This window comes from Osmerus eperlanus, chromosome 3 (genome assembly GCF_963692335.1).
Source record: "Osmerus eperlanus chromosome 3, fOsmEpe2.1, whole genome shotgun sequence".
Lineage (NCBI taxonomy): Eukaryota > Metazoa > Chordata > Actinopteri > Osmeriformes > Osmeridae > Osmerus > Osmerus eperlanus.
In genome coordinates, this window is record NC_085020.1 from 614,560 (window position 1) to 637,705 (window position 23,146).

A 23,146-nucleotide genomic window follows, 5' to 3' on the forward strand; every position below is an offset into this window, starting at 1 on the left:
AATTTTAGATATATGTTTATTGTATGCACCTTCCTGCCAAAGCAAATTCCTTGTCTGTGCAAACTTTCATGGCGAATAAATCCCATTCTGATTCTGATTCTGATTCAGTCCCACATGCAAACACAACATAGTAAATATATAGAAATATATATTGTTTAAAGTATAACTTTTTTGCACCCCTGCCTACACAAATGGCACAGCCAACATGATGGCATAATGTTCCCACACTGTACAGTCATTCAGACACACAAACATTCCTTCCTTCCTTCATTTTCCTTTACCCACCTCCTCCTCCTTCCTTCCTCCTCTTACTCCTCCTCCTTCCTTCCTCCTCTTCCTTCCTTCCTGCTCTTCCTCCTCCTCCTCCAGCCCCCCCCGTGGAGCCAGCTTTAGCTGTTACCCGGCCCGTCAGAGACATCACAGCCAGGGCTGGAGAGACCGTCATGTTCGAGTGCCATGTGATTGGTCCTCAAGACACAGATGTGGATTGGCTGGCTGATGGGAAGCTGATGCAGCCTGCGCTGCTGAACTGTAAGATGCACTTTGACGGAAAGAGATGTCGCCTGCTGCTCAACTCTGTCCACGAGGACGACAGCGGCACTTACATGTGCAAGCTCAGCACAGCCAAGGGTGAACAACACACCTCTGTCTAACCAAGCATGGATGTGTGTATAAGACGACAGATACGTCATACTTGATTCTATGTTTAAGAATGACAGTATAGTATTGGGGCAACTGCAGTATCCAAAATCATTAGTGTCTGTTATTAAGTAGATTTAATATTACATTTAGTCATTTAGCAGACGCTCTTATCCAGAGCAATTTACAGTAAGTACAGGGACATTCCCCCGAGGCAAGTAGGGTGAAGTGCCTTGCCCAAGGACACAACGTCATTTGCCTGGCGGGGAATCAAACTGGCAACCTTCCGATTACTAGACCGATTCCCTAACCGCTCAGCCACCTGACTCCCATAATATCTGATGTTTCACTTCAATATTGTTGTCTCCTCCTGTCCTCCTTGTCTGCTCTGACTCTCCTTCTCTCTTCTTCCTCCTCTCCTCCTCCTCCTCTCTTCCTCTCCTTCTCTCTTCCTCTTGTGTTTTCAGAGGAGCTGACATCTAGCGGCCAGCTGAAGGTGCTTCCCTCCATCGAGCCTCTGTTCACCCGGATGCTGGACGTGCTGGAGGTGATTGAGGGCCGTAACGCTCGCTTCGACTGCAAGGTCAGCGGGACGCCACACCCCTGCGTCACCTGGAGCCACTTCGGTAGGCAGGACTCAGCTGTGCCCCAAGCTTTTCTGGGAAACAAAAGGACACCTGTAGTTGAGGTGATAGTGAAAGTGGTATCCCCTGTGCCGTCTCTTTCCAGACCACCCGCTAGCCCACAGCGAGGACGTCCACATCCTGCAGGAGGGCGGACGCCACTCGCTGGTCCTCTCTCACGTCTCCAACGAGGATGAGGGCTTCTACACCGTTGTGGCCCGCAACGCACACGGAGAGGCTGAGTGTTCCGCCGAGCTCTACGTACAAGAGCCACGACCAGCCATCTCCGCCCAGATGTACGGGCAAACTTCCTTTAAACACCGATCAGACTTCAAGGAAGCATCAAACAACGTGTCATAGAAAAGACAAACAAGACAAACAATTGAACACCTTTTCACTCCATTAATCATCTCCTTTATGTCTTTCCTTGCCTCTTGGCTTCCCTCCCTTGTTCACCTCTTCCATTCATCACTCCTATCCCTCCCTATTCTCTCTCTCCCCCTGCCCTCCCCCCAGGGCCAAGCTGGAGAAGATGCCCTCCATCCCTGAGGAGCCGGAGGTTCCTGAGAGCGAGGTGGAGCGTTTCACCATGCCAGACTTTGTGAAGCCGCTGTACGACCTGGACGTAATCGAGGGGAAGGAGGCCGTGCTGAAGTGCAAGGTGGCAGGCCTGCCCTACCCCACAATCTTCTGGTTCCACAATGGGAAGAGGATCGACAGCACAGAGGAAAGGAAGATGACCCAGTGTGAGTGATCAACGCTGTTTAGAGAGAAACCATCAGCTCTGGGATTGTGTTTGCTGTGATGGAAGCAGCAGGTGGCTCTAGGCTAATCCATGCTCCACCAAGAGAATTCCATTTAATTGAATAATTAAACACACCTTATGTCTCCAATCCCCAAGATAGAATATTGTGGTGTGTGTGCATAATGTGCATAATATCATGTAGGAAGAGATTCAGCTTTAACAGTCAGAAGTAGTCCTTCCTCTCCTCTTGTTGAGAAGAACTGTTTGACTGGATCCAGGTGATTGACATGCAGGTGTGCGTCGTTTTGTTTGGTCCAGTCAGAGACATCCACAGCCTGGTGATCCGGTCTGTGTGTCACAGCCACGCAGGAGTGTACAAGAGCGTCATCTCCAACAAGTTGGGCAAGGCCACCTGCTACGCCCACCTGTACATCACCGGTGAGTCACCTCCACCCCAGGACACGCCTGGGGACAGGAGCCTCCTGGACAACGTTTTTCTTCTCTGTTAGAGACATTTCACCTGATTCTGTTGTGTATATCTTTTAATGCCTGTTAACCATCAGTGCTTTTGGGTATTTACAGATGTTCTTCCTGACCCCCCTGAGGGGGCCCCAGTGGTACGGTCCATCACAGGGAAAACCATCACCCTGGAGTGGAAGGAACCTCGACGACTAGACCCCTCCATCGGTGTGTCTGCCTCACATCCTGTCTGCCTCACATCCTGTCTGCCTCACATCCTGTCTGCCTCACATCCTGTCTGCCTCACATCCTGTCTGCCTCACATCCTGCAGCTAAGCACACTGACGTGTGTCTGCCTCACATCCTGCAGCTAAGCACACTGACGTGTGTCTGCCTCACATCCTGTCTGCCTCACATCCTGTCTGCCTCACATCCTGCAGCTAAGCACACTGACGTGTGTCTGCCTCACATCCTGCAGCTAAGCACACTGACGTGTGTCTGCCTCACATCCTGCAGCTAAGCACACTGACGTGTGTCTGCCTCACATCTTGCAGCTAAGCACACTGACGTGTGTCTGCCTCACATCCTGCAGCTAAGCACACTGACGTGTGTCTGCCTCACATCCTGCAGCTAAGCACACTGACGTGTGTCTGCCTCACATCCTGCAGCTAAGCACACTGACGTGTGTCTGCCTCACATCCTGCAGCTAAGCACACTGACGTGTGTCTGCCTCACATCCTGCAGCTAAGCACACTGACGTGTGTCTGCCTCACATCCTGCAGCTAAGCACACTGACGTTAATATGATCAGAAATGATACATTACGTATTTGGTGAAGTGTGTTTTGCAACTGCAACTGAACACATTGTGGAGACGATGGCTTCCCAAGATTAGACTGGCGCCAAACACATTCTAATTGTTGATTAGTTTATGTCTAAGAACAGAGACAACCACTGTAAAACAAGTACACATACATTGTTTCTTTTCAACAAGCCAGTAGATAACCAAACTCCACGAGCATCATTAAACTCCTGTCCTCTTTCAGACCCCAGCTGCTTAATGTACGCCATCCAGCAGCAAGCCCTGGGCTCCATCCAGTGGAACATCATAGCATCCAGCCTGAAGGAGACCTCCTACACCATCTCCACGCTCTCCAAGGGAGTCCGCTATGCCTTCAGAGTGCTCTCCATCACCACCAAGGCCTTCAGCAAGCCCTCCCCAGCCACCGATGCAGTGCAGTTGCTGGACAGAGGTACCTGCAGGGACAGCAGGGATAGCTGGTTTTATCTGTCGGATTTCAGAGAGAGAGAACATGTCATGTCTGGGTTACATACTGAAATGTGCTCATGTTCTGTCCAGGTCCCTATATTGAGGAGGCCCCAGTGATCATCGACAAGCCAGACGTTGTCTATGTGATGGAGAACCAGACTGTCAGCATCACCATCACCCTCAACCACGTCAACGCAACCGTCATCTGGAAGAGGCAAGTCACCCTGAGGACTCATATTACTGTACAGTCAGACTACAGGATGAAATACCAACTCCAGTGTCCTTCATTTGTGTACTGAGAGTCATTTACTTTAACTTAGTCCACAGCTTGTAGCAGTAGCAGTGGTCCCATATCATGAGGATATGAAACCTGCTGTGGTGGTTTCCTCGTCAGGCTCAGAGTCTGAGGGTTATTACTCCTCCCTAAGACCTGAGCCAGGACGCTGGGCTCTGAGGGTTATTACTCCTCCCTAAGACCTGAGCCAGGACGCTGGGCTCTGAGGGTTATTACTCCTCCCTAAGACCTGAGCCAGGACGCTGGGCTCTTAGGGTTATTACTCCTCCCTAAGACCTGAGCCAGGACGCTGGGCTCTTAGGGTTATTACTCCTTCCTAAGACCTGAGCCAGGACGCTGGGCTCTGAGGGTTATTACTCCTTCCTAAAAACTGAGCTAGGACGCTGGGCTCTGACTAGCACCACTACAGACACCCGAGCAACAAGAAACTCCACATCTGCATGGAACCGGAGGGCCTTTTGGTTAAACTCACGGCTCACAATCGAAAATACCTCCTGGTCGTACACACCTCGTGGTCGTCAGGGGTAACCTACCCCCCACTGAGCAGTGTTGTGGTGTGTTCAGGAGGGGCCTGGTGTTGAGCAGTGTTGTGGTGTGTTCAGGAGGGGGCTGGTGTTGAACAGTGTTGTGGTGTGTTCAGGAGGGGGCTGGTGTTGTCCAGCAGACCAGGCCTGTTTGAGATGCTCATGCCTGATGATGACCAGCACACCCTGAAGATGCTGCGGGTGAAGCTAGCCGACGTGGGCCAGATGGTGTGTGTGGCTTCCAACAAGTGTGGCAGTGACTCCTGCACCTTCAGCGTGGAGATGGCTGGTGGGTTTCAGACGCTTCCAAGAATCACAGCGACTCACAGCTGGTTTGCAGCAGACCAAGAGCTTTTTAATTAATTAATGAAATTGAAGCACTTTGTCATAGGATTCCAACATTTTAATCAAAAATTATTTTACATTTACATTTATTCATTTAGCAGACGCTTTTATCCAAAGCGACTTCCAAGAGAGAGCTTTACAAAGTGCATAGGTCACTGATCATAACAACGAGATAGCCACAAAACATTGCGAGTAGCCAAAACATGAAGCACACATTGTGAACAACCAAAATAAGTGCCAAAGGGAAGAACCATAAGAGCATGCAGTTAAACAAGTTACAATTAAACAACATGAACTGCTATAAGTGCAAGTGTACCTGTGGAAAAAAAAAGCAAGCAACAATAATAAAACAATATATCACAGTGAGTACAAAAATTTAAGTCAGTTACCACTAACCACAAGAGCAACAAGTCTCTAAGCAAGAGTCATTGTGATCCTTGAGGAAACTAACATCGGGTCAAGCGAACCATTCCTAAGTACCGTTGTACTCCCGGAACAAGTGCGTCTTGAGCCTTTTCTTGAAGGTGGAGAGACAGTCAGTGTCTCTGATGGAAGTGGGGAGTTGATTCCACCACTGGGGGGCCAGACAGGAGAAGAGCTTGTGTTTTGACAGTTTATTATATAAAAAGTAATTATCAGAGCTCAGTCTTATTTTTTTAAATCTGTGCTGATTCGTGCTTTCATGCCGAGTAAAGAGTTGTATCTCTCCCTCCCAGCACCCCCAACGTTTGAGAGTATCATGGAGGACGTGGATGTGTCTGTGGGGGAGACGCCTCACTTTGCTGTGGTGGTGGAGGGCAGTCCTGTCCCCGACATCCTGTGGTTCAAGGTACACGACAGGAAACTGTGTGTGTGCTTGCATCTGTTTCTCTGTAATTTAATTCGAAAAATTTGTGATTTGATGACAGTAGTTGCACCAAGAATTGAAATGGACATTATCATTTTTTTGACATTGCTTTGCTATCTGTCCATTTCAGAATGACGTACTGTTGTCAGAGAGCAGTCACTACACGTTTGTGTACGATGACAGCGAGTGTTCTCTGGTGGTTCTGAACACACGTGAGGAGGACTCTGGAGTGTACACCTGCACCGCCAGGAACCTGGCCGGGTCTGTGTCCTGCAAGGCTGAGCTCAGCGTGCGCCCAGGTAACCCTACCCCCAGGTAACCCTACCCCCAGGTAACCCTACCCCACCCCCAGGTAACTCTAAACCCAGGTAACCCTACCCCCAGATAACCCTACCCCCGGGTAATGGTACCCCTACCTACCTACCCCCAGGTAACCCTACCCTACCCCCAGGTAACCCTACCCCCAGGTAACCCTACCCCCAGGTAACCCTACCCCCAGGTAACCCTACCCCCAGGTAACCATAAGGGAGCAGAAACATGAACAGCATCACTATCTGTCTGCTCTGAGGTCAGTGTAAACGGCTGGAGGTCTGTGTTGTTCGTGTTCCTCTGCAGATGTTAAGGACCAGCAGAAGCCTGTGCTCGATGAGGAGACCCTGCTCAGGAGGATGCGCCGGCTGACAGACTACTACGACATCCACAAGGAGATCGGGAGGTGAGGACCTGTTAGCAGATCTACAGCTGATCAACGAGTTACGACCCTAACCTGAAACTAAACAGCAATGAACTCACCTAATAAAACAATCAGCTTTGGATTTTGAGTAACTCTGCTTGTTTCTCCAGAGGAGCCTTCTCGTACGTCAAACTTGTGACACAGAAAGCAGGAAAAATTGAATATTCTGCCAAGTTCATCTCAGCGCGAGCTAAGAGAAAAGCCTCGGCCCTGAGGGAGATGAACCTGCTGTCTCGTCTGGACCACGAAAGAATCCTCTACTTCCACGACGCCTTTGAGAAGAAGAACGCCGTGGTCATCATCACTGAGATGTATCTCTGTCTGAACACTGACTGAAGGGCAAACACCTTCAAGTTGGACTGCAATATCTTGAAGAGGAAGGAGGAGGGATCAGGCTATAATCTCTTACATGATGCACACATACACACTCTAACACATCATAAAATAACAATGTCCATAGGGTGTCTAGCAATATTGCATGTCCTGTTTTGAAAAGAAAATCATTTTTCCTTGATGAATACCTGAAGCTGCAACGAGGAGTTACTGGAGAGGTTCATCAAGAAGTCTAATGTGATGGAGTCTGATGTAGGTTCAGCAGCCTGCTCAGATGTCTACATGACTCAACCCCTCGCTGAGTCACTTCCTGTCACTGCTGCAGTATTACAGCTTGAATGTAAAGCTGGATGGAACGACATGTGCTCTTCTGTGTGCCACAGGTCCGCTCCTGTATGAGACAACTGCTGGAGGGGCTGGACTATCTACATCGACAACATCTCATACATTTGGACATCAAGGTAAATATGTGGGTTTATAATATGGAACTTTGGGGTTTTCCATTTCCATATGTGTGTTCCGTATGCCCACCGTCAAGATATTAAGGATTGTATTAGTTTTATAATGTTATGTAAGATTATGTTTTTATTTAGCATTTGTTTTTTTTATCTAAAGCGAAAAACAGAGGGGATTTGAACCTGCAACCTCTTGACCTACTACAACGCTTCACCACTGAGCTCCACCTGTATTCATCTGTGTGATCATGAATATGCTCTCTCCCTCCAGCCTGACAACATCCTCATGGCCGATCCCCATGGCGACCAGATCAGGATCTGTGATTTCGGCAACGCTGTGCAGCTGACACCAGACGAGGCTCAGTACTGTAAATACGGCACTCCAGAATTTGTTGCCCCAGAAATAGTGAATCAGACCCCTGTGTCCATGGCAACGGACATCTGGTAAGAAGCTGGCACACATGAGGGATCTGAATCATATCTAAAATTAAATCAAGTTTCACTTTATACTCTGCTTTTATCCCTAGGCCAATCGGAGTCATCACTTATCTGTGGTGAGTGAAATATTTATCATTATTCAGCTATAACAACATTCAGCAATTACAACTCTCTGAATCTCAATAGAAGCTACGCCTTGCCTGATGCATTACACCAGTGATTCCCAAACTGTGGGACTGAGGGTAATGCAGGTGGGCCGCCAAACCAATGAAAACCAATATTAAAAATGAATAAATATCAAAATATTTATATATACTGTTGGTAAATGATTATTAAAATTCTTAAACATTTTAAACTGACATTGTTGCGTTAACTTGCATACGCCGTGGTTCTGTTAAACATGTGTGATACGCATGTTTAAGTGAACGGATGTGTTGGGCGGCGGAAAAAATATTTGAGCTATGCAAGTGGGCCGGGAATGGCTGCCTTACACCATGTCATTGCTGTAATCACTCCCCTATCTCCTGATTGGGAGCTGTTGCTGTAATCACCCCCTATCTCCTGATTGGGAGCTGTTGCTGTAATCACCCCCTATCTCCTGATTGGGAGCTGTTGCTGTAATCACCCCCTATCTCCTGATTGAGGCTTCAAACAACACTGTGTCTGCTTCAGTGTGACTGGCGTGTCTCCATTTGCTGGAGAGGACGACCGCAGCTCTCTGCTCAACATCAGGAACTACAACGTGGCTTTTGAGGAAAGAATGTTCGCGGACCTCTGTCGAGAAGCCAAGGGCTTCATCATCAAGCTGCTGGTCGCTGACAGGCTGTGAGGAACTCATATCTTAACAACTAAATACCCTCATTGGACAAAAACGAATAAACAATTAGTTCTTCTATATTGTATTTTCAATAGGATGCCTGTAGCATTAGTAGCGGTATGCTCATATATATACAGTATATATACAGTACAAAAAAAATACCTTTACTGTTGGAGACAAAATATAATATAATGCAGCATAATGCCCTTTTGAACCTACAGGAGGCCTGATACCCAGGAATGCCTTCGTCATCCCTGGTTTAAGGTACAGTTAAGAATGTACTGACTACGCCATGGGTTTAAACAAGACCCCCACTAGACTCTGGGTATCTCACAGCATTCAAAAATATTGAGCATTAAATAAACTGAAATGATTATCCTTCACTTTTGTCATGTTTTTCAGACACTCACAAAGGGGAAGGCTATAAACACAGAAGCCCTCAAGAAGTTTGTGTCTCGTAGGAAATGGCAGGTAAGGGATTTAACTAATACTTTCAGATTTCAACACAGATGGACACAGAGTACTTCTTACTAGTACTTCTTACGAGTAACAAAGTACAAATACTTCGTTAATGTACTTTCTTTTTCTGGTATCAGTACTTTACTTCACTATTTTTCGGACTTATAACTCTACATTTAGTCATTTAGCAGACGCTCTTATCCAGAGCGAACTCTCACAAATCAAATATCTGTACTTTCTACTTCTTACATTTTCAAGCCAGGCTTCTTACTTTCGTTTTAATCTGTATTTGGTGGAACAAGTTTTGTATCGTTGAGTACTTGATGAGGACTCTACTGTACTCTATTTTGAAAGTTTATTTTTTATGTAGGGCTTAAAAAGAAAAGGAAAAAAAGTTAGAACACATTTTGAAAGGTTGAAAAAATATCGATAAAAAAATAATTCGAAAATCTTTTTCCCAAAAAATATATTTTTTGTACAGTTGTAAAAATATTTTCGAAAAAAAAGTTGTAAAAACTTCCAAAATGTTGAAAACAAAAATGTCCCCAAAAATTCAGAAAAAAAAATCTTAACTTGAATGAAAAAGTGTAGTCAGCACTTCTTTTACCATTCTTTTTAAACATGAGTATCTGTACTTCTACTTGAGGGAAGGATGTGTGTACTTTTGCCATCTCTGGATTTCACAATTAAGTAATTCTGGGTTGTACTGATTTGTGTGTCTACCAGTTAAAAAATGTGTTGTTTCTGTGGTTCTACAGCGCTCTCTCATCAGCTACAAATCCAAAATGGTCATGAGATCCATCCCAGAGTTGCTAAATGACTCCACCAACCATATCTCCATAGCGGTACCCAGACACCTAAAGGAAGGTTCCCCACCACCTTCATCTTCCTCCGATTCGGATGAAGACATCGACGAGCTTCCATTCATCCCAATGCCAATAACTGTGGAATTTTCCGGATCCAGAATGTCTTTGACTGACATCCAGGGAGATGAGGAGGGGACAGGCCGACCAAACGGGACCACTAAAACCCCAGTGTCTCCAGGGCAGGAGGAGCGAGAGGCTGCAGGGCTGGAGGCCCAGGGGGCAGACTCCTCAGGCAGGGGCCGGCAGAGGAAGAGGTCGGCTCAAGAGACCGATAAAGGTTCCTCAGACGACGAGCCCCCCGCCGAGCTGGCCCAGCCAGACCAGGCCAGGAGGCCTCTACGCAGGGGCTCCAGCATGGACTCTGACAAACCCGACGCTGGCAGCAGAAGAGGAACGCTGCGTCGAGGGGGCTCGGCCGACAGTGCCCTGCTGCTACACATCCCGCCGGAGGAAGGCCCTGGCGACGGCGCTCCCGAGAGCGGGAGGAAGATGCTGAAGAAAGCTGTGTCCATGGAGCTGCCCAGGAGGAGTGGCAGCCCGGGGACAGCCACCATGAGCCAGGAAGACTACGCTCTCAAACTGGAGCTGATGAGGCAGAGGCTGCTGCGAGGCGGATCCGTGGACAAGAAGATGAGCGGCTTGCGGGGCCCCCTGCTGGAGACGTTGGGGATGGGTGACGATAAACGAGCGTCTTCTCTAGAGCGCCACTCTCGAGCTCCGCGCTTCGGCCCTCCTCCTCTGACCAGGGCTGCCTCCAGCGACTCCTCCAGAGAAGACTTGCCCAAACCCAAAGTCCTCCGCAAGAGCGCCTCCTTCAGCCAGGGGGACACAGAGCCCATGCCCCTGTACCGGCGCTCAGGAGCCCCCCTGGAGATCCCCCTGGCACAGATAGAGGAGAGGAGACTCCAGGAGGCCATATCCATGTCTGCTCTCACTGAGCAGATAAAGCTGGACTCCAGACCGGTCACTCCCAGAGAACCATCCCCCAAGCCGCCCATCCCAGAGCCAGCAAGACAGGAGAGTCCGACCAAGATGGAGTACGAAGATTCGCTGATCGACAAAGAGACCAAAGCTGAAGAGTGTCCCAGTGAGAAACCAGATGGGACGACCACTGACAGCACTTTTGACGAAAGGTCAAGCACGAGTGGTTTCTCTGAGAAGGACATGAGCATGTCAGAGGAACCAATGATGGAAGAGAACATGGCCCAGAGAGACCCAAGCCCTCCCCCGGCCCAGAGAGACCCTCCCCCGGCCCAGAGAGAGCCTGCCCCGGCCCAGAGAGAGCCTGCCCCGGCCCAGAGAGACCCTCCCCCGGCCCAGAGAGAGCCTGCCCCGGCCCAGAGAGAGCCTGCCCCGGCCCAGAGAGACCCTCCCCCGGCCCAGAGAGAGCCTGCCCCGGCCCAGAGAGAGCCTGCCCCGGCCCAGAGAGAGCCTGCCCCGGCCCAGAGAGAGCCTGCCCCGGCCCAGAGAGAGCCTGCCCCGGCCCAGAGAGAGCCTGCCCCGGCCCAGAGAGACCCTCCCCCGGCCCAGACCTTCACCTTAGAGGAGAGAATGGAAGAAGAGGAAGAGGAACACGTCGACGAGAAGACTGAGGAGAGAGTTGATATGGTTGCTGAAACAAAAACGGTAGAAAAAGTACAAGTAGAAGAAGATATTGAAGAGGAAGTGAAGACACCGGTGAAGTCTGAGATGGTCATCTCCACCAGCTCTATTATGGTCTCTCCAACACAGGTTTATTCAAGAGGTCCAGCTAACGTGGTGTCGTCGTACGTGACGCCCACGCCCCCCGCTAGAGTTACACTCCCAGACGGCACCACCTCAGCATACGCCAGCATAATGCAGACCATCATGGTCCCCTCCCTGCAGCCCATGAAAAACCCTCCGCTTGGTCCCTCCACCCCAGTGGGTGTGAGGGCTCCTGAACCAGCGCTGGACTCCACGCCTCCAGCTGTCCCTGGCCCATCCAGACCAGTCGTGGCCCTCACCACTGAACACCCTGCGGTGTACTCCAGAGTGGCCTCCCCAGAGCAGCTCTCCAAGGAGCCCAGCCCGCCCCTGACAGCCCCCTCGCCCCCGGCGGCCCCCTCTCTCGGGGGCAGCTTCCAGGACATCGCCTCTGAGGAGGTGTTTGAGGCCCGCTTCAAGAAACGTGAGTCTTCTCTGACCCGAGGCCTCAAACTCCTGTCCTGGTCAAAGAACGAGGACAAGCCTGCCGCATCCTCGGACTCTACAGAGTTCAGCGAGGAGATCTACAGACCCGGGCCAACCGGAGCCCCGCTGGAGATTTCCCCCAGGAGGCTGGAAGAGAAGTCCAAGTCTGTCCAGGACCTCCGCGAGGCCCAGAAGGACCAGGGCTTTATGAGGCGCCTCTCCATGAGACTCCGCAGGACCCCGTCGGCCGAGCGCAAGGAGGAGAAGCCGAAGGAGGAGGATCCAGTCTCCCCCAAGAGGAGACTCTCCTGGGCCTTGGGCCGACGGGGTTCCCAGGAGAGGAAGGAGGTGGAGATGATGAGGATGGACGGAGAGAGCGAACCGCCGACGGAGGAGGGGATGGAACTCAAGAAGCCCAACGAGTCTCCCGTCCTTGCCATGCGCAGGAAGATAGAGTCGACCGTGGCAGGGATCTCCATGAAGATCCGCAGTGTCTCTGAAGAGAGGCGGACGGAGGAGAAGGAGGCCAAGCCAGAGAGTAAGAAGACTCCCATCCTCTCCATGCTGCGCAGGTCCACGTCAGAGGGCAGGGGTTTGAAGAGCATGGCGGTGCCTCAGAACCAGCTGGCCACTCAGTCAGGAAGCACGGCCTCCTCCGAGTCTCTGGGATCCATGTCCAGTGTGAAGTCAGAAACAGCTTCCAAAGGTGGGACTGTTCTTCTCCTCATTCTAATTGACAGGGTTGAACTGTTTGCACCATCAATAAATACTAATGTTATCCTGGGTTTAGAGGAAGCAAGACTCTGGTTTCTTGTCAGTTTTAATAGCAGTTGTACAGTTTTACCTTTCTTCAGGATACATGTGGGATTAACAGACATTTACATTTCTGGACTTTAGTCATTGATACTTGCGCTGTACTTAGTTGAAGGTGCAAAGTAAGTTTTATGCACGTTCTAACATGAACATTTTCTTCCTTATTACCCACTTGTGTTGATTTCAGTTAAAGTTGTGTGTTTCCTCCGCAGGTGGGGAGGGCGAGCGCAGGTCTCGCTGGGATCGCTGGGGCTTGACCAGAGGACGCAGGGACAAGACTGTGTCTCAGCCCGACATCCCCTCCGCCATCGCCAGGGAGAACGGCTCTCTCGGCTCACGCCAGTACTCCAGACTGGCCTCTGGTATGTAGTCCATACCTGGGGAAACTAGTACTCTAGACTGACCATCAAAAATGTAGTTGTATGTATTGCAGCTCAACGCCCCAAGCGGTCTGTCTGAATACACACTGAGCAGTGTCCACCTCTGTATGTCCCCTGTAGACTTCCCTCCTGTGTTCCACATAAAGCTGAGGGACCACGTCCTGCTGGAGGGAGATCCCATCACCCTCAGCTGTCTCCCGGCTGGATCGCCACACCCTCACATCCACTGGATGAAAGGTCAGCCTTCTTCTCACGCCACGCTGACAACAGAACGAGTCCTGCTGCCTGTCCTACTGGAAATGACCTACTGGACTTACCTGTATGGGTGCTGTTGTGAATGGATACTGGAATACAAGTCAGTTGTTTAGTTTGGGAAGCAAACACTAGCATCAGCAGTTCTACATACCAGTCTAATGTGCTGGCAACAGAAAATTCAATGAACTAGGAAGAGAATTTAAGCTCCCATTATATTGTTTTTATTTTTTAATCATAATATGGTAATACTCTATACACAACACTATACACAACACCTGGGCATCAACAACAATGCCCAGGCTAGTATTGTAACGTTACTGTTGACAGGCAGGTGACACCTTGTGACGTTTCCTTGAATCAAATCCTCGCTGCTTCGTTCCCCTCAGACAAGAAGCCTCTGGAGATAGATGCCAGGATGAACATGATCGCCTGTCCAGACGGCCGGCAGCTGCTGATGATCATGAAGACCACCAAGAAGGACGCGGGCCTCTACGAGTGCGTGGCCACCAATCCCCTGGCAGCCGTGTCCAGCTCATGCACACTCTCCCTCGCACGTACGTCAATAGTGTGTGCGAGTTCAATTGCGTGTGTGTTGAGTGTGACCCCAACTGTGGAGGTGTAAAGGAATGTGGGACTCGTAGAGAGCTGTCAAAATGGATCCATTAACTGCTCATCGTGAGTTTGTTCTTCTCCTGTCTGGTGTGTGTCTGGTGTGTGTGTGTGTGTGTGTGTGTGTGTCTGGTGTGTGTGTGTCTGGTGTGTGTGTTTGGTGTGTCTGGTGTGTGTGTGTGTGTGTCTGGTGTGTGTGTCAGGTCTCCCCAGTCGTCCTGGGACCCCGGAGGTGCCCCAGAGGTACAGGAACACGGCCCTGGTGCTGTGGAGACCCTCTGACACCATGGCCCCCTGCACTTACTCCCTGGAGAGGAAGGCAGAGGGTGAGGCCACCTCCTCAGACTGTAGCACAGTAATAATACATTTCACCAGAAGTGGAAGATTTGAACCTGCAACCTTTTGATCTGCAGTTAAATGCTCCACTACTGAGCTGTATCACAGCAGCTGTCAAACAAGTACTGCCACCTTGTGGTCGCTGTGTGTGTTTCTGTTGCTGTAGCCTTGCTTCTTCCATAGGATCAATAGACCAAGTAATCAATGACTGATAATCCTCAATCAGTCACATCCTACAATGTAGTATTAAACATGTTTGTTTCCCCCAGGTGAGGTCAACTGGCTGATAGTGGCCACAGGAGTGGCTGACTGCTACTACAATGTAGTTGACCTGCCAGCAGGGGGCGCGTTCAGGTTCCGGGTGGCATGTGTCAACAAAGCAGGCCAAGGCCCCTACAGCAGCCTGTCTGAGATTGTCTGCCTGGACACCGCAGGTATGGAAAGGGTGGATAGAAGATATGTCAAGCTCTGACTTCTGAGAAAACATATTTCAAGTTTTGAAATCTGAAACTTTAAAAGGTGGAAGAGAACAGTTCATCATGCCACATATAGGCCTGTTATCAGTCATAAGATATTATATATCGTTTTTAAAATGTATTTTATGTATTCATATTCTGCCTGAAACATTATTTTCAAGACAAATTACAGTTTTAAACATACTGTATATCATTCTTCTTCTTCAGAACAACTCAAGTCCAGCGGAACGGGGGTGGTAAACCCCGCCCCTTCCCCTCCCGTGGTGATGATGTCATCAATGACAGTGCCCCCCATTAAAACCCCTAGTAAAGGGTCAGCGCCCTCCACTCAACCCCCAGCCCCCCCTGCCCCCTCCACTCAACCCCCAGCCCCCCCTGCCCCCTCCACTCAACCCCCAGCCCCCCCTGCTACCTCCACACAAGCCCCTGTCCCTTACCCCTTCACCAAAACCCCTGCCCCCTCCACTCAGCCCCCAGCCCCCTCCACTCAGCCCCCAGCCCCCTCCACTCAGCCCCCAGCCCCCTCCACTCAGCCCCCAGCCCCCTCCACTCAGCCCCCAGCCCCCTCCACTCAGCCCCCAGCTGTATCAGGGGCCAAGGCAGGAACTTCTCTTCTAAAACAGCCTGGCCCTCCCTCTGTCCAGCCCTCCGTCCAGGCAAGCTCCCCCTCCAGCCCTCCTCCCTCCAGCCCTCTCCCCTCCACACCCCAGGCTCTGCCACCTCCGGCCAAATCCAAGACCACCCTCAACATTAACGTAGGGAAGCCTGCGCCCTCTCCCGTAAAACTGGCCCCACCTGTTGTCCTCCCCAAACCCCAAAGCCCAACCAACATCATCCCCCCCACGGCTAAAACTCCTCCCACCTCCGGCCCTCCGCTCGTAAGCCAACCTCCCTCCATCGGCAAGCCCATCTCCTCTCTGCCCATGTACGCTCCTGTCTCCACGGCTCGCCTCACCCCTCCCTCCCCCTCCAGCGCCCCCACCCCGGCCCCTGCCCTGGCCCCTCCCGTGGTGCTGGTCTCCAGTCTGACCCCCGTCATGGACGGAGGCCCGGGACCCTCCGGGAGAAGCACCCCCTCGGGGCGCAGGACCCCCTCGGGGCGCAGCACCCCCTCGGGGCGCAGGACCCCCTCAGGGAAGCCTGGAGACGGGTCCCTGCGCCAGGGGGTGCCCCAGAAACCGTACACCTTCATGGATGAGAAGGCCAGGTGAACACATACACAAAACAGAACAACGTTAAAAACGAGTCACTGAATTTCTTAACTGCACGGATAAAAACACAGTTATGCGTATTGTGACATTGAAAAAGATCAACGATACACATACCAGTAAGTCCATTTATATCAGAATAGTTGGATAGCAGCTGAAGATGTTACAATTCTGATGGCAGTAAACATTTCCCCACGATGCTGTAACAGCAGCAAGTCTTTCATGTGCTTCTCCTCACAGGGGGCGGTTTGGCGTGATCCGGGAGTGCCGTGAGAACGCCACAGGGAACCTGTTCATGGCCAAGATCGTGCCGTACGAGGCAGAGAGCAAGCAGGCGGTCCTGCAGGAGTACGACATCCTCAAGTCGCTCCACCACGACAAGATCATGGCTCTGCACGAGGCCTACGTCACTCCTCGCTACCTCGTCCTCATCTCCGAGTGCTGCAGCGGCAAGGAGATCCTCTACAGCCTCATAGACAGGTCAGATACCGCCTGATAGTAGAGAAATTAAGATGAAGTTGTTCTTTGTAAAGTATATTGTTGTATCGCAACATTAATGTATTGATGTATTGTGTGCTGTGTCGGTGTCCTGTCAGGTTCCGCTACTCTGAGGATGATGTGGTGGGGTATATAGTCCAGATCCTGCAGGGACTGGACTACCTTCAAAACCGACGCATCCTGCACCTCGACATCAAGGCAGAAAACATTATCGTCACCTACATGAACGTTGTGAAGATCATCGACTTTGGCAGCGCCCAGAACTTTAACCCTCTGTTCCTGAAGCAGTTCAGTCCACCTGTGGGGACTTTGGAGTACATGGGTAAGTAATGCTGATCACCTTAAAAACGACTTTTTCTCCCAGGAAGGCTAACAGAAAGTCGTCTTCACCACTGATATGAATCTATAAAACAACCCTTGTACTACGCGCTGACAGTTAATCATTAGGGAATGAAATACTGCTTGATTTAAAACTAGACCCTGATGTGTCCGTGTGGTGTGTTCTCTGCATCCGGCTGCAGCTCCTGAGATGCTGAGAGGAGATGTGGTGGGACCTCCTGCTGACATCTGGAGCCTAGGCGTGCTCACCTTCATCATGTGAGTACCACACCAGCTCACAGGGGATCTCTAGGAACAGGCAGTGACTTCCAAAGATTACCAGACATGCTCAGAGAGTATCTCATACTCTTGAGATACTGAATGAAAGTTTGCTTTTAATGATCTGTGTGTGTGTGCACCTCACACGGTGGTGTTCGGGGTGCAGGTTGAGTGGCTGCTTGCCCTTCATGGAGAATGATCCTCGGGAGACTGAGGCGAGGATCCAGGCAGCAAAGTTTGACCTTGGAAAACTCTACCAGAACGTGTCTCAAAGTGCCTCTCTGTTCCTGAAGAAGATTCTCTGTAGCTACCCCTGGTGAGCCTTCCACAAGCATTCTGGAGTCATTTAGCAGACACTTTTAATGCAAAGAGAAATACAATAATCTGATTTATTGGCCAATTATGTATACACTTAAAAGGAATTTTATGAAAATGTAACAAAGTATTTTTTCCAGCTTTCCCCATTTTTTTTCACACACATAGAAGGAGAGGAGACAGTTTTTTCAAAACCTTTTTCGAAAATATTATTTCAACCTTTCAAAACCTATTTTTTTAAACTTTTGAAAAAATATGTTTGTTTACACTACATAATTAAATAATTAAAAACACCCAATGTGTCTTTGCTTCAGGGCGCGGCCCTCCATCAAGGACTGCTTCAACAACTCCTGGCTGCAGGACGCCTACCTGATGAGGCTGCGGCGCCAGACACTCACCTTCACCACCACGCGCCTCAAAGACTTCCTGGCTGAGCAGCAGCGCGGCCGCGTCGAGGTGGCCACCAAGCACCGCGTCCTGCTGCGCTCCTACCAGAGCACGCCTCCCAGCCCCGCCTCACCCGCCTCCACCCTCTCGCCCGCTGCTCACTGACAGCCTGGAAGCAGGAGGACCTGCAGTCTGTACGAAGGCAGGATGCACTGCCCAGAGGTGGGGGAGCTCCCTGGATCCTCAAGCGGGGTCACTGCTCCTGGGGAACCTGCAGCGGCCTGGCCTCCGGGAACCAGGACTGTTTTATAGTTTCTTACTCGATCATGAAATGATCCACAAACAGTGGAAGACACCTGAGCTGAGACTCCATATCTCCATATCATCAGAGCTTCTGGTAGCTTCTCAGTCTTTCCATTTCTGAGTTGTAGAGATGGAAGGATCTCCATCTCACTTCAATACGATATTTTCTCTAGACATCAATGTGTGATGTAAATGTGTAATTCTAAATCATAAATATATTCATATTAGTGGAGAGATGGTGTTTCTTGTCTCTGCTAGTTGTTTAGTGAAGGACACACATATTACATCTTTACCGTTCTTATCAGGACAGTTTCTGAGAATGAATTGATCAGAATTTTTTGGTACCTTTTAACAAAACATAATCGACAAAGAGACAGCACAGTATGCAAATGTATTATCTAAGGGTTTGTGACTGGCCCATGAATTGAACAGGTTTGTACATGATCAACAAGGGCTACTTGAAGAAGCTACAAATTGAAGAAAAAAAATACTTTTTAACTAGTGGCGGGCAGGCCACAAAATGTCCTTATTCCTTACACCGTTTATTCAAAAATAATGTCCGTGCATTTTGGTCACCTGGTGTTTCCATAATGCACTTTTAACTAAGAAGATATAAGATAATTAAAGGTAGCCTGGTTTAGGGTTTCTGGAATCAACAAGTGCCCTTACTTCAATTAAAACGGGAGTCAGGTGGCTGAGCGGTTAGGGTGTCTGGCTCGTAATCTGAAAGTTACCGGTTCGATTCCTGGCTGTGCAAAATGACGTTGTGTCCTTGGGCAAGGCACTTCACCCTACTTGCCTCGGGGGAATGTCCCTGTGCTTACTGTAAGTCGCTATGGATAAGAGCGTCTGCTAAATGACTAAATGTAAATGGAAAACCATTTGACAAACCTTTAATTTATTACCACAGAGATAACAAACAGATTTATTGACATTAAAACGGCATTCTGGATATTTTGTCTGATATGCAGCTTACAAAACAAAATCTACCGTATTGCTATTTTACACTTCTTAGTTACGTTGGATGATCTTACCAAAGGTTTTAGTTATTAGTTTACCAAGTCATTACCTACATTTGTGTGTATGAAACAAATCCACACACAAAATGTAAAGTAAAGTATTTTGCTAAGTATTTGACATTTTATCAAGCTTTAGGTGAAGTTTGTTTGTTGATCGATTTTACAATAGTTTTGGTTCTCTAGCTGCTTAAATCAGCCCAGCACAATAAAGCACATTTGGTTTACGAATATATCATATATTTATTGTTTAAGCCTAATCATCATGGGCCAAATCCAAATTCAATATCAATGCATGCTATTTGAGTTTTTGCACAAACTTCTTAAAATCAACGCATGATTTATAGATTGATACTGTAACGTTCAGAACCAGATGTGATGAATGTAGGCTGTGGTCAGGAGCTGTGCTTGATGTGTGTCATTGTGTCATGCTTTCTAGTTTCAGAATCTTATTTTTTAGACGGACACCGTAACTCCTGCTATTGCACTCCATAGTCGAGAATGGGCTTGATGTTGTGGTGGCTGCTGTTGTGTCCTGTCATTTGAATTTGAAGATTACGTACGTTTCAGTTGTTTTTGGCAGTCAATGATTCATCCAGTAATATCTTCAAAATGATTAAGGACATCAAATCCTGGATTCTACAAATAAAGTTTCTCATGTCTATTAATTTATTAACCCTCAGATATATTCCTTTCTGTATAGCATATGACGTCTTTTCAAACCAATAAATGTGGTCAAAGAGTTGGTATAATGAGCAGTGTAGATACTTGCCTAAAATGCAAAATGGCAGGAATGATACTGCGGACAAAAGAACAAGCGTGCTTCTAACAGTTTAAAAAGGTGAGGACAGTTTTGGACATGGACCTGAATTAAATATTCAGAATATGTTTTAGTATGATAATAAAAACAAATTTCCTAAAATAAACGTAAGTTATGTTTTGGGGGACATTAAGTCACTGGATTGCTTTCTTTGTGTTAGTTTTGTGTATTTATTGAGTGATTGAGTGGTCATGTTTGGTGCAACCTACAGTAAACTTGTTCTCTTCTAAATTTTTGTTCTCTTAATTTCTGAATTTGGCATGAAACAGGCATGACAGCTGACATTGCTGCAAATAATAAAGGAAATCCTACCAACTCTGTCATAATGTTTCATTTTTCTCTTTAAACGGGATGAAAAGCTGCATTAGCAGTAGCAGTGTCCTGCCATGGTGCTCGCTGGTTTGGGGCAGTGATCAGCAACATGGCTGGGAGGAGATGAGGTAATATTTCCATGAGCTCACGTCCACACAGCCACCAGGGAGCACTCACATACCCTAACCCACCTGTGTGTCTGCTCCTCCACCAGGGAGCACTCACATTTCAGTCTAGGTTCTCAGGAATCCACTTCGGCCATTTGCTGGCCTGTTAGCTCCTGAAGGCATCCTCGTGGGTATTTGATGAGAGGACCATATAAGGCCTGATGGAAAGACTGAGCATGTGGAGCGCATCTTTTATCAGCCTGGCCATGCCAGTCCTGATCTGAAGCTCCAAAGAAGGACAAGCCTTGCATGTGCAGGCCCTGCCCCTCCATCAGGGAGTCTCCAGGGCCCCTGGGGGCCCAAGGCCTGCTCTGAGGACCGCTGCTTATAAAGCTCCAGCCCCCTCAGCCGTCTGGCCCGGAGAGAAGAACCCTGCTAGGAGCTGCTCCAGGGTAAGTCATCTGAGAGGGTTTGGTGAAAGCAGAGAGTGCAGAAGTAGAGAGAGTTCTATAGGAACAGTCTTGATTACAGCTTCATCATGCCAGCATGTATAGTTGTTTGAGTTAAGCAACAAGAAATGTCTTAAGTGAAGATTGAAGCTTTGGTTCCCAATTTGTGGATGCTTGATGGTTTCATTGTTGCCATACTAATGTTGACCATGTTCCACACTAACAAAAATATCCCATGTAAACCAAGGCCCCTGCTCTGCTGTCTTGTGTTTCAGATGTCCAAACCCAAGGCAGGGCCTCCTCCTGGCTGCACCCTGGACGTGAAGGACCCCCAGGTCCAGGAGGCTGCCATACGCATCCAGGCCTCGTACCGGGGGCACAGGTATTCACGCACTGCATTATGCTTTGGTTTCAAGGTTTAATTGATGTGCATGTATGTATGTGTGCATGTATGTATGCATGTACATGTATGTATGTATGTATGTATGTATGTATGTATGTATGTACTGTACTGTACTGTACACATGTATGCATGTATGTCTGTTGATTCCAGTGTCTCCTCTGGAACCTCAGATCCCGTAAGGAGCTGAGGGAGAAAGGTCCTCCTAAGATCCTGCAGGAGCTGCGGGACGTGGTGCTGCTGGAGGGCAGCGCTGCCAAGCTGGAGTGTCGGGTCAGCGCCTTCCCAGACCCCTTCATCGTCTGGTCCAAGGACGGCCGGGAGCTCAAGGACGACCCTAAGTACCGCTATGTGTTTGAGGACCCTGACTTTGTGGCTCTGGTGGTGCGAGATGGCGTTCTGGCAGACCTGGGGAAATACACGGTCACCATAAAGAACCCGTTTGGACAGACGTCTGGATCCGCCTGTATTCTGGTAGAAGGTGTGTACACAACCATTTTGTTGGAGTTCTTAAAACTTTTTACTGCAGTATTTTTTTGTTAAAAAAAAATCTTCCAATATGACTATTGGTGGTGTACAGTTGGTGTTAAACGGTCCCTCCCCTGGTGATGTTGTGCTCCCCAGTCCCTGCTAAGGTGACCAAAGGGCCAGACAGCGTGAAGAAGAAGCGAGGGACCACTGTGGTGCTGAGGGCGGAGATCAGTGGGGAGCCGCCTCCGGACGTTGGCTGGATCAAAGATGGAGACGACATCGAGGAGGACGAAAGGTGAGCCCGGTTCTCCTTCTCTCAGTAACTCTGATAGATCTCTACTCTCATGTAACACATGCTGATGTCTTGTTATCTTCTTTATATAGGAGTCATTGTTTGCTTGTCATTCTTTATATAGGAGTTAATGTAAGGCTTTCTCTCTTCTGCCTCTCAGAGTGTTCTATGATATTGGGGACACCAACACAATCCTGACCATAAAAAATGCTCAACTATCAGACGCGGGCAAGTATGAGGTGTTTGTGGAGAACAGCCTGGGTACGGACCAGTCGTTCGCACGTGTGGACATTCTGTGACCTGCCCTGGTTCTTTGGCCATGACGGTTCCCGCATGGCCGGGGAAAACTGCCTACAAGCTGCTCTCCAGGATAGTAGTGCTGTGAACTGATGTACATAACATAAGAAATGCCTCAATAAAATATAAAGGAAATGGCTTTGCTATGTATGTGCTGTGGCAACTGTATACAAGATATTTTAAGGAACTCGCAGTAACTGCATAAAAATGCATAAAAATAACTTGATGTTGTAATTATAATGGAATAATCATCTACTTCCGAAAACAAAGGCTATCTATAAATATACATGAAAATTAAATGTTGAGTGCCAGAAAAACAATGTTCGGAACCAACTGTGTATTTACTTCATGTACTAGGTTCATCTGTAACAATTCGTAATTTATGGAAGGTGAAACACATAAAATACAACTATTTCTTAAATTAATCATTAATTTAAAGTTAATGTTAATAAATGTTTTCCCTTTACACATTTTTACTCTTTCACTTTTTGGACTTTTCGCACTAACTCACAAATCAGTGAACGCACTTTGAAGACTTTCCCTAACTTCTCTTCCTTCTGGCCGGTTTCAAGGCCACCCCGGATCCATGCCCATAGAATGTAGGCAAGTCGTCTTTCAAAGTTTTATCAAAGACGGATGAGGATTATTTGGAAAATCTGACAATAGATTTTACCAACCTACCTGCATGTTCATCTTTTTGGTTGTCATTCTAGTTGATGCATGCAACTGTTTAAAAATTGATTTTGCAACCAGAATAACAATAACCGATGTTATGCAGAACAGCCCAAATTAAGTGACGATTTTACTA

General features: G+C 48.6%; 2 protein-coding genes across 4 annotated transcripts in view; both read left to right on the top strand.

Annotated features, from left to right (window-relative positions):
• spegb (striated muscle enriched protein kinase b) overlaps positions 1-20,325 on the top strand; it is a 36,089-nt gene extending 15,764 nt beyond the window's left edge. For all 3 annotated transcript variants that reach the window (XM_062456320.1, XM_062456321.1, XM_062456322.1), the window contains exons 10-41: positions 370-630; positions 1,107-1,265; positions 1,369-1,558; positions 1,779-2,008; positions 2,326-2,445; positions 2,590-2,694; positions 3,511-3,717; positions 3,825-3,948; positions 4,670-4,842; positions 5,615-5,727; positions 5,876-6,044; positions 6,361-6,460; positions 6,589-6,789; positions 7,006-7,063; positions 7,195-7,272; positions 7,538-7,710; positions 7,794-7,820; positions 8,377-8,529; positions 8,743-8,785; positions 8,924-8,992; positions 9,739-12,703; positions 13,023-13,172; positions 13,311-13,427; positions 13,832-13,999; positions 14,258-14,380; positions 14,660-14,824; positions 15,074-16,073; positions 16,315-16,554; positions 16,671-16,894; positions 17,094-17,169; positions 17,336-17,485; positions 17,799-20,325. In XM_062456320.1, coding sequence (XP_062312304.1) covers positions 370-630; positions 1,107-1,265; positions 1,369-1,558; positions 1,779-2,008; positions 2,326-2,445; positions 2,590-2,694; positions 3,511-3,717; positions 3,825-3,948; positions 4,670-4,842; positions 5,615-5,727; positions 5,876-6,044; positions 6,361-6,460; positions 6,589-6,789; positions 7,006-7,063; positions 7,195-7,272; positions 7,538-7,710; positions 7,794-7,820; positions 8,377-8,529; positions 8,743-8,785; positions 8,924-8,992; positions 9,739-12,703; positions 13,023-13,172; positions 13,311-13,427; positions 13,832-13,999; positions 14,258-14,380; positions 14,660-14,824; positions 15,074-16,073; positions 16,315-16,554; positions 16,671-16,894; positions 17,094-17,169; positions 17,336-17,485; positions 17,799-18,036 — 8,369 coding nt within the window. In that variant the 3' untranslated portion in view covers positions 18,037-20,325. The remainder of the gene's footprint in view (positions 1-369; positions 631-1,106; positions 1,266-1,368; positions 1,559-1,778; positions 2,009-2,325; positions 2,446-2,589; positions 2,695-3,510; positions 3,718-3,824; positions 3,949-4,669; positions 4,843-5,614; positions 5,728-5,875; positions 6,045-6,360; positions 6,461-6,588; positions 6,790-7,005; positions 7,064-7,194; positions 7,273-7,537; positions 7,711-7,793; positions 7,821-8,376; positions 8,530-8,742; positions 8,786-8,923; positions 8,993-9,738; positions 12,704-13,022; positions 13,173-13,310; positions 13,428-13,831; positions 14,000-14,257; positions 14,381-14,659; positions 14,825-15,073; positions 16,074-16,314; positions 16,555-16,670; positions 16,895-17,093; positions 17,170-17,335; positions 17,486-17,798) is intronic.
• Positions 20,326-21,153: 828 nt separating this feature from the next.
• On the top strand, positions 21,154-22,759 carry LOC134017052 (SPEG neighbor protein-like). The gene is made up of 4 exons (XM_062456319.1): positions 21,154-21,260; positions 21,452-21,759; positions 21,903-22,044; positions 22,202-22,759. Exons 1-4 carry the CDS (start codon positions 21,154-21,156, stop codon positions 22,338-22,340), a joined length of 696 nt encoding a protein of 231 aa, XP_062312303.1. The 3' UTR covers positions 22,341-22,759.
• Positions 22,760-23,146: the final 387 nt, after the last annotated feature.

Bases quoted from the DNA above. Each gene is read 5' to 3' on its own strand.
- LOC134017052 (XM_062456319.1), top strand. From the start codon at position 21,154: ATGTCCAAACCCAAGGCAGGGCCTCCTCCTGGCTGCACCCTGGACGTG. The intron at 21,760-21,902 runs GTGTGTACACAA...TGTGCTCCCCAG, and splicing joins CGCCTGTATTCTGGTAGAAG to TCCCTGCTAAGGTGACCAAA. The intron at 22,045-22,201 runs GTGAGCCCGGTT...TCTGCCTCTCAG, and splicing joins GACATCGAGGAGGACGAAAG to AGTGTTCTATGATATTGGGG.